This window comes from Spermophilus citellus (genome assembly GCF_964194105.1).
Source record: "Spermophilus citellus genome assembly, chromosome: 5".
NCBI lineage: Eukaryota > Metazoa > Chordata > Mammalia > Rodentia > Sciuridae > Spermophilus > Spermophilus citellus.
Window position 1 is genome coordinate 167,460,408 of NC_138186.1, and position 16,594 is coordinate 167,477,001.

Sequence of the window (16,594 nt, forward strand, 5' to 3'; positions counted from 1 at the left end):
GAATGATTGTATGCCAGTACTAAAGACTGGACAGATTATATTGAATTAATTTATGAGTCTTAACATGTTATCACTTATTTGTTAGTGGCAAAGAAGAAATAAGGAATTAAATAAACTAAAGTTAATATTTTTGCTTATCTTTTGTCAGGGGCTAGGTTTGTTGCTCAGTTGTTGAGCACTTGCCTAGCATGTGTGAGGCACTGGGTTTGATTCTTAGCACCACATAAAGATAAATAAGTGAAATAAAGGTATTGTGTCCACCTACAACTAAAATTTAAAAGAGAAAGAATTCTTACATTAGTTTACTACAGTGAGATTAATGATGCAGAAGATCTAAGTGATTTGCTCTTAAGTGATTTGCTCATGACAAAGGTAGGAATTGAATGTTTTTGAATTCAGGCTCTGTCAGCTCTCCCATGGCATTTGTTCCTTCTTACATTGAAGGTGATAGCTTAAAGAAATTTGATGAAATGCTTTGATAACTGCATTTTGTAGTGCAGAGGTAAACAAGTAGTTTTAGTTAGTAGGTGTGAATTTAAAAGAATACAGCACATATGATGTATCAAGGAAAATGAATATATTTTTTTTTAGAATTTTAAAGAGAATTATATTTTGATTCTTTAAATGTTTAGCCTGTGGTATTTCCCACCCCACAATAATGGTCTCATAAATACATGTGAATATCAATTTTTGAAAATATTGAGCAGCTTCATATTTTACAGTTATATAATATTCTGTTTTTTTTTTAATAGAAAAAATGAATGCATCAAATCAGCCTCCACATAAAGACACTGGGAAAACAGTGGAGAATGTGGAAGAATATAGCTATAAGCAAGATAAAAAGATCCGAGCAACTCTTAGAACAACAGAGCGTGATCATAAGAAAAATGTACAGTGCTCATTCATGTTAGACTCAGTGAGTGGGTCTTTGCCAAAAAAATCAATTCCAGATGTGGATCTCAACAAGCCTTACCTCAGCCTTGGCTGTAGCAATGCCAAGCTCCCGGTTTCTGTGCCCATGCCTATAGCCAGGACCGCACGCCAGACTTCCAGGACTGACTGCCCTGCAGATCGTTTAAAGTTTTTTGAAACCCTACGACTTCTGCTAAAGCTTACCTCAGTCTCAAAGAAGAAGGATAGGGAGCAAAGAGGACAAGAAAATACTTCTGCTTTTTGGTTTAACCGATCAAATGAACTGATTTGGTTAGAGCTACAAGCCTGGCATGCAGGACGGACCATTAATGACCAGGACCTCTTTTTATATACAGCCCGTCAAGCCATCCCAGATATTATCAATGAAATCCTTACTTTCAAGGTTAATTATGGAAGCTTTGCCTTTGTTAGAAATGGGGCTAGTTTCAATGGTACTTCAATAGAAGGGCAGTGCAAAGCTCCTCACGGAACAAAGAGTATGGGTTACTCAACATACCATGAGCACCTCCAGCGCCAGAGGGTCTCATTTGAGCAGGTAAAACGGATAATGGAGCTGTTGGAATATATAGAAGCACTTTATCCATCGCTGCAGGCTCTCCAAAAGGACTATGAAAAATATGCTGCAAAAGACTTCCAGGACAGGGTGCAGGCACTCTGTTTGTGGTTAAACATCACAAAAGACTTAAACCAGAAACTGCGGATTATGGGCACTGTTTTGGGTATCAAGAATTTATCCGACATTGGCTGGCCAGTGTTTGAAATCCCTTCCCCTCGACCATCCAAAGGTAATGAGCCGGAAGATGAGGGCGAGGACACAGAGGGAGAATTGAAGGAATTGGAAAGTAGTGCAGATGAAAGTGAAGAAGAGCAAATCTCCCACCCGAAGGTACCAGAAGTCAGGCCGTCTGTAGACTGCGGTTTCCATGTCCAGTCACGAGACTGTGTGTCCAGGAAGCTTGAGAGACTGGAATCTGAGGAGGAGTCTGTGGGCTGGGGAGCGGCAGACTATAGCACCGAAGCGGGCTTCAGTAGACATTGTCTGACTTCTATTTATAGGCCTTTTGTAGACAAAGCCCTGAAGCAGATGGGGTTAAGAAAGTTAATCTTAAGACTTCACAAGCTGATGGATGGCTCCTTGCAAAGGGCACGCCTAGCGCTGGTAAAGAATGATCATCCAGTGGAGGTAGGTGTCAGTAGGCCTTAGTACCGTGGTGTCCTTAGTTCTGTCATTTATTATAAACTACAGTGTAAGTTGTGTTGGTTATTATGTACTTCCATAATGCTGATATTTCAAGCATTCTTAGCACCACATAAAGATAAATAAGTGAAATAAAGGTATTGTGTCCACCTACAACTAAAATTAGAAAAAGAAAGAATTCTTACATTAGTTTACTACAGTGAGATTAATGATGCAGAAGATCTAAGTGATTTGCTCTTAAGTGATTTGCTGGAATCTGAGGAGGAGTCTGTGGGCTGGTCTTCACTACTCGTGGCAGCTCTCTTTCACTACATAACATTGTGAATGACATATAAACTACAGTGTAAGTTGTGTTGGTTATTATGTACTTCCATAATGCTGATATTTCAAGGCATAATAGGAATTACTATAAATTACACCTTTAATTATTTCTATAAAGTACCATGATAAATGGATCTATGAATACCATAAGAAATTTAATGAATTAAGGTCAAGGTGATATACAAAGGGGAAAAGCCCAACCATATAAATGTAGGATGGGGAAGGATAGGCTAGGTGTAAATAAGGAGGGAGGAAAGTCACAGTCCTGGGTGACTTGCAGGTAGTTACAGAAAAAGTTAAAGTCATACTCAGGTATTTTTAAGTGGATGTGGTATTCACAGATACAACTTTTTCCTTTTACCCTTTGAAATAGATTACTCCCTTTTGAGTAGCATTTCCAGTTTTGGTTATTATATTTTAAAGAGATGTGAATTGTAGAGAAATGTAAAAATGACCAAAGGAAAAAGTGTACACTATTTGGTAAAGTTATAGTGTTCACTATAGAGGATAGAAATTTAAGGGAAGTCTTGATTATTATTAAATATTTGTTTTAGTATGTGTCTATTTTTGAGAAATCAGTGTATTATTAGAGGAAGTGGCTTAAAAACAGTGTAGACATAAGTTTTCATAGCACCTTAGGAGTTCCTTACTGTTAAGTGTGGCAAAACTAGAAAGGGCCATGTCATGGCCCTTGTTCTTTTTTTTTTTCTTTTTCCTTTCCTGAATTAAAAACATTTTTATTTTTGTTTTTTTTAAGAGTACATTTTTAAATTAATTTTTAAAAATTTATATATGACAGCAAAATGGATTTCAATTCTTACTACACATATAGAGCACAATTTTTCACACCAATACAAAGTATATTCACACCAATTCATGTCTTCGTACATGTACTTTGGATAATAATGTCCATCACATTCCATCATCATTTCTAATCCCATGTCCCTTCCCGTCCCACTCCTCTATCCTATCTAGAGTTTGTGTATTCCTCCCATGCTCCCCCCACTATAAATCAGCCTCCTTGTGTCAGAGAAAACATTTGGCATTTGGTTTTGGGGGATTGGCTAACTTCTCTAACTCCATCCATTTACCTGCAAATGCCATGATTTTATTATCTTTTATTGCTGAGTAATATTCCATTGTGTATATATGCCACATTTTTTAAATCCATTTATCTATTGAAGGGCATGGGGATATTGTTCTTAAGAGTCCAAAATAGTACAAGCAATTTTTTCCTCTTTTTCTGAGTATGTATGTTCATCTGGTTTAAATAAAAAGCACTGAAATTAAGTGAAATCACTTGTACCTGTTAGTCTGTGATTGAAATTTTATTAGCCCTATATATACATACATACATATGCATATGCTTGTTTTTTAATTGAGTTTATTATGTAATCTGACTTGCTTTGGAGTCAGAAATGATAAAACGGAAGGCATTTCTCTAAGATGGGAAACATAAGAGAATCTGAATTTGCACGCTTTTCTTTGATTCTGATGGCCAGATCATGAACCTTCAGGATAAGGGGGGTGAGAGTGGGTCAAGCATTTGCATAAATATAGCAAAATCTTTATAAGATGAATCAGTACTCTTAATAGTATTTTTAAAATGTGAATAATGTCAGTATTTTTTTTAGTACACCTAGAGTAAATAAGTTTTATTTCCTTGTGTTCTGTGAATCACTATACTACAACTGTATTACAATGCCAGTTTCAAAATCAATAGCAAAACTGTAGCTAGGAAATATGAGTTTGTTATATGTTTCAAATGGTGAATTGGTTTCTTTGGTCTAGATTTTTGGCAGGGTGTTTTAATTTCATCAAGACCCATGTGGGCAAGACCAGGTTGGTGTTTGATTTGTAGAAGCACAGTTTTGAGGTAGCATGAGCCAGGAAGCCCTGGCAGTGCGACTGGTCTCTGACTCATTGGTTCTCCTAGAAGGTGTGGTGCCTGTGGAGAGGGCAGGGTGGGTACAACGTTGGCTTTCTGTGAAGTGCTCTGCGGTCTCCCCAGTCTTCTTCCTGTCTCCTCCAGGCTTTGTGGACGTAAGGAGTGCCACTAAGGGGAGTCATGTGCATCCTTCACATTGGTTACAACAAGAAAACACTGAGAAGTGCCTGGTATTTTTTGTGAACTTGAGTGGAATGTGGCTTGAACCCCCATTAAAGTTGTGTTCTTTGATCATCTGAAATTTAAAGCAAGGTAGAGAAGAAGAGAACATTTAAAGCTAATGAAGTTGGGAGTTAGGCTCTCTGTTAGAATTACCTGTAGATAGTTTGCTTTTCAAAAAATGAAGTATAGAAGTCTTGGTTGTTTTAAATTGTTAAGTGTCACATAGTGAAAGAGAAACAGCTAAAGTAGGAATTCTTCTGTATTGGAGATTAATCCAAACTAACAAAGGATGAAGTTATGATGAACTCACTGGGAAAATAAGATTTTGTTTTTGTTTTCCATTTCAGGAACATAATTTCTATAAGGGGAGGTGTGTGTGTGTGTGTGTGTGTGTGTGTGTGTGAGAGAGAGAGAGAGAGAGAGAGAGAGAGAGAGAGGAGGGCAGGGGGTGGGAGAACAGAGAATGAGAATACATGCATAGGCCCCTCACAGGTTTTACCAAGTGTATCAGGGAGAGAGCTACAACTCTGAAGTCCACTAACTGGTCTCCACTCCTTGTGGCAGCTCTCTTTCACTACATAACTTTGTGAATGACATTATCTTTCTGGTTCTAGGTCTCGGGGTTCTGAAAAATGTGCATAACAACCCCTGTGAATACCTCACAGGGTGGTTGTGAGGATTCAGAAAATATTTTACATGGGAAAAACACTATGCAAGCCATATATATAAACTCTTTAATTTTTAGAAGTTCTGTTATTTTTTTTTCCCTTGACAGTCAATTAATATGGGCTTCTTTACTCTTATTTTAAAAATAAATTTTAGGAACATCATGCTAAGTGAAATAAGCCAGACTTAGAAAATCAAAGGCAAAATGTTTTTCATATGCAGAAACTAGAGCAAAGTAAGGGGGGAAAAGAGGGGGAGTGGAATAGTATAAGGATAGAGGGAAGACCAATGGAGCAGAAGGAGAATGAGAGGAAGGGAGTAGGGACAGGTATTTTAGTCACCTTTTTCCCGCTTTGCCTAAAAGAACCATCAGAACAATCGTAGAGGAGGAAAAGTTTGAGAGGTCATGGTTTCAGAGGTCTTAGTCCATAGAAGTCTGGCTCCATCCCTTGGGGCTTGAGGTGAGGCAGAGCATCATGGTGGAAGAGTGTGGCAGAGGGAAGCAGCTCACACGATGATCAGGAAGCAGAGAGAGAGAGAGAGACTCTGATCCAGATATATACCCATAGCCATGCCGCCAATACCCCACTCCTCTAGCCACATCCCAGCTGTCTCCAGGGATCAGTTCACTGATTAAATTAAGGCTCTGATCTATTTCTCCTTCACACCTTCTTGCATTATCTCACGTGTGAGCTTTCCGCGGACACCGCATCTAAACTATAATAGACTGGGAAAGGGAGGAAATACAGAGTGAATTTAACTAGATTAGGTATGCGCATATAGGTGTATCACAGTGAATCCCACTTTTATGTATATCTGTAAAGTGCCAATAAAAAATAAATGAGTGAAGCTGGGCACGGTGGTGCATACCTGTTACGCCAGCCGTTCGGGAGGCTGAGACAGGAGGATCAAGAGTTCAAAGCCAGCCTCAACAAAAGTGAGGCATTAAGCAACTCAATAAGACCCTGTCTCTAAATAAAATAAAAAATAGAGCTGGGGATGTGGCTCAGTGGCCAAGTTCCCCTGAGTTCAATCCCCGGTACTCCCCTGCCCCTGCCAAAAAAAAAAAAAAAAAAAAAAAAAGACTAAAAGAAAGACCATTAGAAAAGGGGAAGGGGACTAAGGGAAGGGAAAAGGTGAGCACTGGGAATTAAATGAAGTAAATTAAACTCCACGTATATGTTAAATTATATAAATACATTAAGTATATTAAATATTAGCATATATAAATATATGGCTATATTTATATATCATATAAACATATTAAGTATATTAAACTCCATGCATAACTATAATGCCACCAATAAAATTTTAAAAATGAATTTTACCTTTTAATCTCTGCCAAGTAATCATACTTTTTTGGGGAATGGTACTGGAGACTGAACCCAGGGCCCTGCACATGGTAGGCAAGTATTCTATCATTGAGCTACTGCTCAGCCCTTTTTAAATTTTTATTTTGAGATAGGGCCTTAAACTTGTAATCCTCCTTCAACATGCTCCTGAGTAGTTGGTATTATAGTTGTGTGACACTGCACCTGGCCAAGTAGTGGCACATTTCAAGGCATACATTTCATGTAATATAATCTGTTAGACTTGAGAACGATTGTGTTCATTATTGTCAGAAACATCTTGATCAAGAGTCCTGAGGTGGGGTACAGTGGCTGACACTAGACTAAAAGATTGTACTTAACCAAGATCATACATAATACATACTGTATATTTTGTCTTGTATTTATGGTTTTTGTGATTATTGTAGTAGATATAGAAGAAAGATTTTATGAAGAAGAAATATATTTGTGGTATTTGGTTTTTCTTATCTGTCTTTATATTTTCATTCTTTTTAATATAATTAGTTGTAACCAGTATTGACAAATAACATATGATCTTATATTCTTTGTAAGTAAGCTTTATGAAATAATTTTCTTCTAAAACTTTATTTCAAAAATCTTTTTAAAAGTTGTAACTAGTGATATTTAAAAAATCGATTTGCAGTTTGTTTGAGTACTAGAAATATCATGCATTGTCTTTGTGGTTTGTTCAAATTACGAAGGTGTAGTTCCCTGGCTTTTGTTAATTGATTTCCTCAGGACACATCTCTTTTTCTTTTTCTTTCCTTTTTTTGGGGGGTACTGAACATTGAACCCAGGGGCCCTTTAATTGCTGAGTTGCATTTCCAGCCCTTTTAAATTTTTGAGACAGTCTCACTGAATTACTCAGGGCCTTAGCCTCCCAAGTTGCAGGGTTTGCCGGTGTTGGCCACTGTACCCCACCTCAGGACACATTTATGATTACATAGGCAGTCTCTGATGACTGAGGGATTAGTTTCCAAGATTCACTTGTAAGGCAGCTGTTTGAGGTCTTGAAAATATGTATCTATAGAAATGGTGTCGTAAATAAGAGTCTCTTAGGCTATCAAATAAAACTTATTTAAATCTATGTAACTAAACTAATAATACCAGCTGAAGTTTTTGTCGTCCCCCAACCCGGTCCTCATCCCCATCCCTGCCTTGGCAGCAAGAACATAATGTAACAGAAAAAAATAAGAGAAAGCTCTTTTCTTCAACCCTTTTCCAGAGATGATTTTTATGATTCCTCATTTGCCTTCTGGCTTTCTTACTGCCTGGGCATGCAGAGCCTCTCAGAATCTCATTGTTGCTCCTTCTCACCTTGCTGTACTCTATCTTGCTGTATTGAAAGTGTGGTTCACGGCAGCTCTTGGGGATGGATGTGTCTGTGGCCAGTTCCTGGAACACCTGCTGGTGTCCCTGTGGTTGAGTCCTAGCCTTCTCCTTGGTACTGCTCCTATTGTGATTTCCCAGCCTTCCTTGAAGGTCAGTGGGAGTCTTCTCAGCATTTGGTAGTCTCAGGTCTGCTTCCCATAGGGACTGCAGCGAAGGCTGGGCTTTGTCATATTATTTACAGTTCAATTCTAGCTTAAATTTAATCAAGAAATTATGTGTGTAATATCAATATTGCCATTGTCTTTTTTGAACAAACTTTTAACTTAGAATAATTTTGGCTTTACAAGAAAGGAAAGTTCTCCAATGTTCTTCATTCAGCTTCCCTTAATATTGACTTCTTAGCTTTGTACATGTGTTAAAATTGATACATCAACATTGGTATAAAATATTGCCAAGTTTCCTGGCGGCAAAAAACCAGTATCCCGAGAAACCAGAAACATACTATTAACTGGTTTCAGAATTGCTAACCTATGTACCCTATGAGAAATAAATTTATGCACTAGAGTGCAGTGTTAAAGTATTCTTCTTGCTGGGCACAACTGTGGCACATGCCTGTAATCTCAGTAGCTAGGAGGCAGAGGCAGGAAGTTCGTAAGTTCAAAGCCAGCCTCATCAACTTGTTGAGAACCTTTCTCCTGATAAAATATACAAAGGGCTTGGAATGTAGCTTAGTGGTTTAGTGCCCTTGGGTTCAATTCCTGGGCTTAGCTCCTGCTTTAGCTTTTTGGTGGACAGTCAGCCTGCTTTCCCCCTCCCACTCCTCAGTGACATTATATCACACACCTGTAGTGTGGTGACTTTTTATCTCAGTCTGCATGCCATCTTAGCATCCTCAGCGTTCTGGTTGACGTTTTAAAATTTGCACTTTTGTAAAATTCCATGGGTTTTGTGCAATTTAAAATGTATATTCCCATCAAATACTTAAGTTACAGGTTGTGATGTGGTTTTTTAATGCTTAGATTTTGTTTTCCTCATGAAACATTTTTCAGAAGAGGAAAAGATAAAATGAGTATTTATATTTTAGTGTGATGTACAAAATATTGTAACTGTCCGACTTTGTGTATTAACATACGTAATACCCCAGATACTGGGAAGGTGTTTGATTACTTTCTTAGTTGCTTTCTTTTGACTTAGAACTGATTATATAAGTATTATAATTCTAATGGCCAATGAAATACTGTTTGTCTTTGGAGTCAAACAGTAATTATGCTAATTTTCTTCAGTAAGCATAAGAACCCTGAAGAGGCTGACTTTCATATTTGGAGTGAATCAAGCATGTAGAAACTAGGAAACAGCTACCATTTACTGAGACTTACCATGTGCCAGCAGCTCTAGGAAGTGGTATCATTTCTGCAATTTACAAATAAGGAAACTGGTTTAGGGACAGGAGATAACTTTTCCCAATCACCATGCTGTGGATTGCTAGAGGGAACCATACCCAGGATTCTGGAATTCCATGCTTTAAACCTGGCTGCATATCATCATTACCCAGGGAGCTTTAAAAATGCATGTACCTCTGCCCTTGGATGTGGGACAAGTCTGAGTCTTCCCGCATAGGACCTGAGATTGGCATTTTTAACTTTTGTGCGTACCCCACATGTAGGCAGGGCAGCACCAGTGCCATCTGAGTTAGCCGCTGGAAACATTTGTGAGGCCACAGCACTCCCTCACCCGCTGTGTTAGGATCCCTGCTTATTATGCAGCTACTGTAGTTAACTTTTTATTGTGCCAATTATTATCTGAACTTTTGATTGAGTGACAGACTAGCAAGCACATACTTGCTCATTTGCTTAGAGGTTTTTTGCTTTCTTAAACAGACTTATATGAGGGATGGCGGGAGGTTGTGCAGCGTTGTTCTGGCAGCTGTGAGCCAGTGGAATCAGAACTGAGATCAGAGGCAGGACAGAAGCCGTCAGGTTTCCGTGGAGAACTGGATCCCGTGGTAACTACACAGCAGCAGTGATGTGGAGATGACAGCTGGTGCCTAGCATTAATTGGACACTTCCATGTCCCTCAGGCAAGGAGGAGGGTCAGCTAACTTGGTCAAGGTGGCACATCCAGGGAGTGCACAGCCAGGAGGTGAAACCAGAGCGCTTCTGTAAAGCCACTCATGTTCTCAACAGCGTGCTGTCTTCCAGCCTGAGTCTTTCCCACAGGTGTTTTCAGAAAGTTAAGAAGGAAATGTGTGTGTCTGTGTCTGTCGATTCATCCATCTCTATATATTATTTAGTGACTAGCTAGTATTTGAAAATGGGAAGATTTCACATAAAAATCTGGGTTTTTTTGGTACTCCTGGAATCTCTGAGAAGCTTGGCAACACTGGGCTACATTCCTAGCTGGTACCTACTAGCTGGAGTTGACAGCCATATGAGTGTTCCAGGTTACCCCAGCATGAACAGCCACCCTAGCACACCCCTGTGCCTTGCTGGTCTGGCCCCTGGAGGAATTACAGGTTGTGATAGAATCACATTGGAAGGGTAACAAAGATTTTTTTTTTTTTAAATGTAATCCTTTATATTACCTTTTACTTATTGGAATATATAAAGAAACAAAGTTCCTGCCTGTCCTGCTCTATCTTTTAGACTTTTCTCTGCTTCAGTAAACATAGATCTGGGTTACGTAATGCATGACATTTTCTGAAACAAATGTGACAATGCTGTACATACTCTACTACAACTTGTAGTGTTCTACATGTTCTCTGCAAAGCTAGTTCCATCTAATAACTGCATGGTGTTCATTGTAACAACATGCTGTAGCTTATTTAACCATTGAGATTATTTAACCATTTAACTCTTGATGGAATTTTGTTTGTTTTTATAAATAATGTAGTCACAAACATTATTGTACCCACCCCTTTATGAACTTTTTCTGTTGTTTTTATAAGAATGGTTGAAATTGAATTACTGTCATAGGGTATGAACACTTACACCTTTGATAGGTACTGCCAACTCTTTAATAAGACCACTCATTTAATACTTTCCTGCAGAGTTTAGGAGAAATCCCATTCCTCCTCACATTTGTACCATCATCAACCAAAAAAATGTATTTTCATTTTAGTCTTTAATTCCTTTCATTTGTGGTGACATTTGAGAGTGTTTTTCATGTTTATTGAATGCAGTAGGTATCCTCTGAATTTTCATGTTTATTTTGCTCATTTTTTATTGGGTTGTCTATTATTGAGCTGTTGAAACTTTATGGATATTATTTATTTTTCTGTGGTGGCTATAAATTTTTTTTTATGATTTGTCTTTTAGCTTATGATACTTTCACTATTATGTTAACCAGTTTTCCATCACTATAACAAAATACCTGGGATAATTAATTTATAAAGAGAAAAATTTTATTTTGGCTCACAGTTTTGGAGTTTGCCTCCAAGATTGAGTGGACTTATTGCTTTGAGCTTCTGCTGGGTGCCACATGGGAATGGTGAGGAGTGTGTGGCAGAGCAAGACTGCTTACTTCGTGACCAGGAAGCAAAGGAGAAAAAGGGGCCTGGGTCCAACAGTACCCTTTGGGACCATGCACCAGTGACCCAAGGGCCTCCCACATGGCCCCTCATCCTAAAGGTTCATAGCAGCTCCCCAAAGCACCATCCTGGGTACCTTTGGTAGACATGGATCCAAACTATAGCAACTATAGAGAAATTTACAACTTTCATATAGTCATGTCTGTTACTATTCTGTGACGATCTTTTATGTGTATTCCTATTTTTTTCTTAAATATGGAAAATAATGTATTTTCAGAGAAGCCTAGCTCCTCTAATAGAGATAGTTAATCTTTAAAAAAAAAATTGTTTTATCTTTTTTTTAATGTAAACTTTTTGGGGTATGCCATTTTATTTATTTTTAGTATTAAAGTTAGATTATTTCCCCCCTGTATATATATTTATGTGTACTACATTAAGAGTATATTTATAATGGTATATTTCTCATACCCTTACATATCTTTACATAATACCCTTGTTTATATAATACCACTCCGATTTTGGGTCCCAATTTTGGACATATTGTTTTATTTTCTGGTTCTCATTTAAAGTGACTTTCTTTTATTTTCAGTGAAATGCTAAGGTATTTTGTCTGTCACCCCGAGATTTGCAAGTTATGGTTATGTTGTCAGAATGCAAAGTTGCTATTTATTTTCAGTACTTTCTCTTCTACAGTGATCATTGAGTTCATTTAGTCCTTGTTCTACAGGGTTGTGTCTTTTTACACACACACACACACACACACACACACACACACACATACATATACATTGAAAATACAGGTTTTATATTTTAAGACTCATATTTCTTATATGCTGTCTTGAGTTGCTTTAGATGTATGACGCTTGTCCACTAGTTGACTCCTAGTGAAGGACTCAAGGGAAAATTATTTTCTAAGTTCTTGGATATTCCTTGACACTTAGCAAATTGATACTTGAAAGTCTTTGGCTCATATTTTCTTTCCTTTAATAAATTTGTATTCATTTGCTTTTGGCATGAAGCATTGAGATTGAAAATTCTGACAATGTGAGTTTTTTTCCTATTTATTAAAACATTGGTTTGCTTGTTTATTGAGTAGCTAAAGAATTGGTTTTTTCTTTCAATAAACTCTTCATAGTGTGTGCTTAAATTATGTGTTTTCAAGGATTCTGTCTTTTTTTTTCTCATTAGGTTTTTTTTTTTTTGTTATAATTTCAAGTGAGTGTCTTATAGTTTTGATTTTGCTGTCCTAGTTGATACATGTATTTTTATGGGGGCATAAAAGAAATGTCTTCCCAGAATTCCTTTTATTAGTTTGTACAAAATTGCCAATATTTGATCCTTTTCAGGTGACTAATATGACAATTTCATTTGGACTAAGCTAGGGTATTGCTCGATGTTTAGATTTTAATACGTTTGGAATCTATAAAATTGTATATAGTTGACACATACTTTTTGTATTTAAATTAACATGTACTTTGGTCTCCTATAATAGATAGGAATTTCTAAAGTAGCTGTATAATTTTTAAAATGAGTCCTTGTGATAGTATGGGATGTAGTATACCGCATGGGTAAGCACGTATTGCTTTTCCTTTAATCGTCCATTCCATTCATTAGATGACTGATTATTTTCCAAATTCTTAATGAGCTGCTTACCTTCAGCAGCTCAGATAGATTGCTGCCTGTTTTTCTCCCTCCTGTTGATCTGTTTATGATTGGGCCAGTCCTTTTTATTTTAGATAAAGTAGGTATATTAGTGAGGTTTGGCTTCTTGTAGGGCAGTTCTCCTTATTCACCTTTTCTTTTCAGAAATTTTTGAGCTGTTTGTTTTGTACATCACTTTCTTCCAAATAAACTTCATAATGGATTTGTCAAATACATATTAAATGACATTGGGATTGGGAGGAGTTACATTGCATTCTTCTTATTATCCTTCCATTATCGAGTCTTCCTGGTGTGCTGGGCAGGTGGGGGTGGTACTCCTCACTGGAGTGAAGTACAGTGCTGCCCACACTGCCCCTTCTCCACCCTGTGGGTTTCTTGAAATAATCTGAAACGTAAGATTCAGGTTTTTTCTCTTGTAGTATTGCTTTTTCAAAGAAGCATAATGTGTTCTCCAACTTGAATTAGGTTCATAACCAGATCATTGTCATGTAGCTGTACCGGCCTGGACAGGTGTTGCTGGATCACAGCTTGTCACTTCCTTGGTAGTTTTCTTCTCCTCTTGAGATCTCCTTCCAGTCCATTTTTCATTAGACTAGACTGCCGTACTTCCTCATGCAGTGCTTTGGAGAGGTAAAGGAACTGGACGTCACACTCTTCACTGTTCCAAGAGGTGGTGGCTGTAGAGATGGTCCTGAACCTGCTGCTGCTCTCCCCACCCCCCACCCCCTCGTGACTGTGCCCCAGCTCCTCCATCTTTTCCTTTTGCTCTTCATGGAACTCCTTTTCTTATGGTAGAGCTTCTGGATCTCACTTAATGCCTCTTATTTTTTACTTTAAATTTCCGTTCCTTTTTCCTTTGGCTCTGAGTTATAGTGATAATTGCTTCAGTTGATTTCTAAATTATTTATTCCATTTTTGGTAGTATTCATTTTATTCTCGCTGTTTTTATTAACTTATTTCAGAACTCTTGATTTATTTTCTCCAGTGGGCTTTCAAGTAGTTAGTTGTTCCATTACACTATTTTCATGGTGCCTTTTTGTTTCATACATTAAATCAGCAACATTTGAAGTCAGCTACCGTGTCTGATTCTTCACCCTGATCTTCTCTTAAGGAAGCTTCTGTTTCTTCGTCAGTGCTCAGTTCTGACTGTTTCCCACATCTGGACTGGTGCTAACTTACTATGATGTAGGACACATGAGACCTGACACCTGAGGAATTTTCAGGAAGCAGGTTTATTTAAGTTGCAAAGGTCTAGAGGGGCCAATGCCTAAAAAAAATCTGTGGACTGCAGGTTTAGAAATCCTTTTAGATTTGTACTTAATGGTTTGGTTACTTGACAATGAAAGTGGGTGGGTACATACCAGTTACTTTCAGTCTCATGTTTCAGGTCAGAGGTTTCACAGGTTTTTACCAAGAAAACAAGAGATAGTGACTTTTTGCATAGCAACAAGCTTGTGACAGAGTTTGCCCATCACACCTGGCATTTACAAAAAAGAAGAAACTTCAAACCACATTGAGCCCTCTGTAGAACTCCTGTCAAATCCTGTTGACACTGTAAAATCTTACTGACAAGATGGGAGGGGGTCCCTAGAGAACTCCCATCTGTTACAGTTATGGTGTGTGGGGGGTACCTGCTCTATATCAACCAAATGCTAGCAGCAGGTCGGCGCTGCCTCACTGTGGTATAGACCTGCCTGTTGGGTGTCTGGCAGTGCTGCCTGGAGAAGGAGGGTCTGTTCCCTTGCTCAGCAAATGGGTCAGTGGGCTGGGGATATAGAACATGCTAAAAGATGTAGCAAATGGGTCAGCAGAAAGTTATCATAGAAAGTTTGCTTGAATTTTATAGAGCTTTAAATAAACACCTTTTTCTGAAGTCACGATACTAGTGGGAAAAAAGGCCTTTCATGCCCAACCCTGACCACATTTATCACAGTCATCATTTTAAAATTTATGGGACTGATTTAGAAATTGCTGTCTTTTAGGGAAATCCAAGTATAGTATGCATTAATTTAAATGCAGGTATATGTGTTGAACATAAAAGAATAAATTAATCTTCTTTTCAGTGCTGATGTAGATTGCTAGTTGAAAATACTCAAGTGGGGCTGGGGATGTGGCTCAAGCAGTAGCGCGCTCGCCTGGCATGTGTGTGGCTCGGGTTCGATCCTCAGCACCACATATAAACAGAGATGTTGTGTCCGCCAAAAACTAGAAAATAAATATTAAAAAAAAAGAAAATACTCAAGTGTATTCCCTAGGTTGCTATGTTAATGGTTATATGCTGACATCTTGTTTGTTTGATGTCAGGTTATATATTACTCGAGATTAAATACCTATATAATAAGGAACAGAGTTTTTCCTTTCAGGCATTTAATGTCATTGGGAATTTTAAATGAAAAATAGACAGAAGAATGGGTTGAACTCACTCGTTTTTGTGTTCACTTAAATGGCTATTTAGGATGAACTCTTCTGACTTTAATCTTTTCTCAAATTTTAATAATTCTTTGGTTCCCCATCAAGAGATACATGTGAATCATCCTGTATGTAAACTTACAAACATGTTCTGAAGCTTTGTCTTACTACCACTTTGATAAAAGTATTACTACTTGCTTTTAATTGTTATTGTCATGTAACATTTTTGGAACTTTTAGGGTCTGTGTTGAATTATTAAAGATTTCTTTCTGTTTAAAGTTAGAACTTTGTAGATTTGTCAGAAAGTTATAGAGAATAGCAGGTTATAACCACAAGCTTAGGACACTGTCCTGTGTGTTCTTTTAATCTCTGTCTTGAATTTTTGTTAGTTTTCTGAATTTCCAGATCCCATGTGGGGTTCAGATTACGTGCAACTATCAAGGACACCACCTTCCTCGGAGCAGAAATACAGTGCTGTGTCCTGGGAAGAGCTGAAGGCTATGGACTTGCCCTCCTTCGAACCTGCCTTTTTAGTGCTTTGCCGAGTCCTGCTGAACGTCATTCATGAGTGTCTGAAGCTGCGACTGGAGCAGAGACCCGCTGGAGAGCCATCTCTCCTGAGTATCAAGCAGGTCTGCTTCAAAGGCTGTTTAAATTTTCAGCACTAACATTAGTCTACAGGCTTAGCCTTTTCATGGCGAGGATTTTTCTCTCCTAATTGTTACAAATAGGGAATAGCGAATGCATGTTCGTTTTTTTAAGTGTGCTTTTTAGGGCGATTTTAAAATGTTCTTTACCTTTAAGAAAGATCCTGATTCTCAATCAGACTGTGGTTCAGCCTTTCTACCACCCAGTTTCTTGTTCTAAAAGAGTGTTTCCTTTATATTAAGCATTGAGTACTGCAAATAGATTCATTCTTTTTTTTGCGGGGGGGAGGGGTACCAGGGATTGAACTTAATTGAGGGCACTTGGCCACTGAGCCACATCCCCAGCCCTATTTTGTATTTTAATTAGAGACAGATTCTCACTGACTTGCTTAGCACCTTGCTTTTGCTGAGGCTGGCTTTGAATTTTTGATCCTCCTGCCG

General features: G+C 38.0%; 1 protein-coding gene across 6 annotated transcripts in view; it reads left to right on the forward strand.

Annotated features, from left to right (window-relative positions):
* MAP3K4 (mitogen-activated protein kinase kinase kinase 4) overlaps positions 1-16,594 on the forward strand; it is a 105,431-nt gene that overhangs the window by 46,835 nt on the left and 42,002 nt on the right. For 5 of the 6 annotated variants that reach the window (XM_081294353.1, XM_081294356.1, XM_081294351.1 and 2 more), the window contains exons 3-4: positions 753-2,116; positions 15,896-16,138. In XM_081294353.1, coding sequence (XP_081150479.1) covers positions 753-2,116; positions 15,896-16,138 — 1,607 coding nt within the window. The remainder of the gene's footprint in view (positions 1-752; positions 2,117-15,895; positions 16,139-16,594) is intronic. The other variant, XM_081294355.1, reaches the window with a different exon arrangement.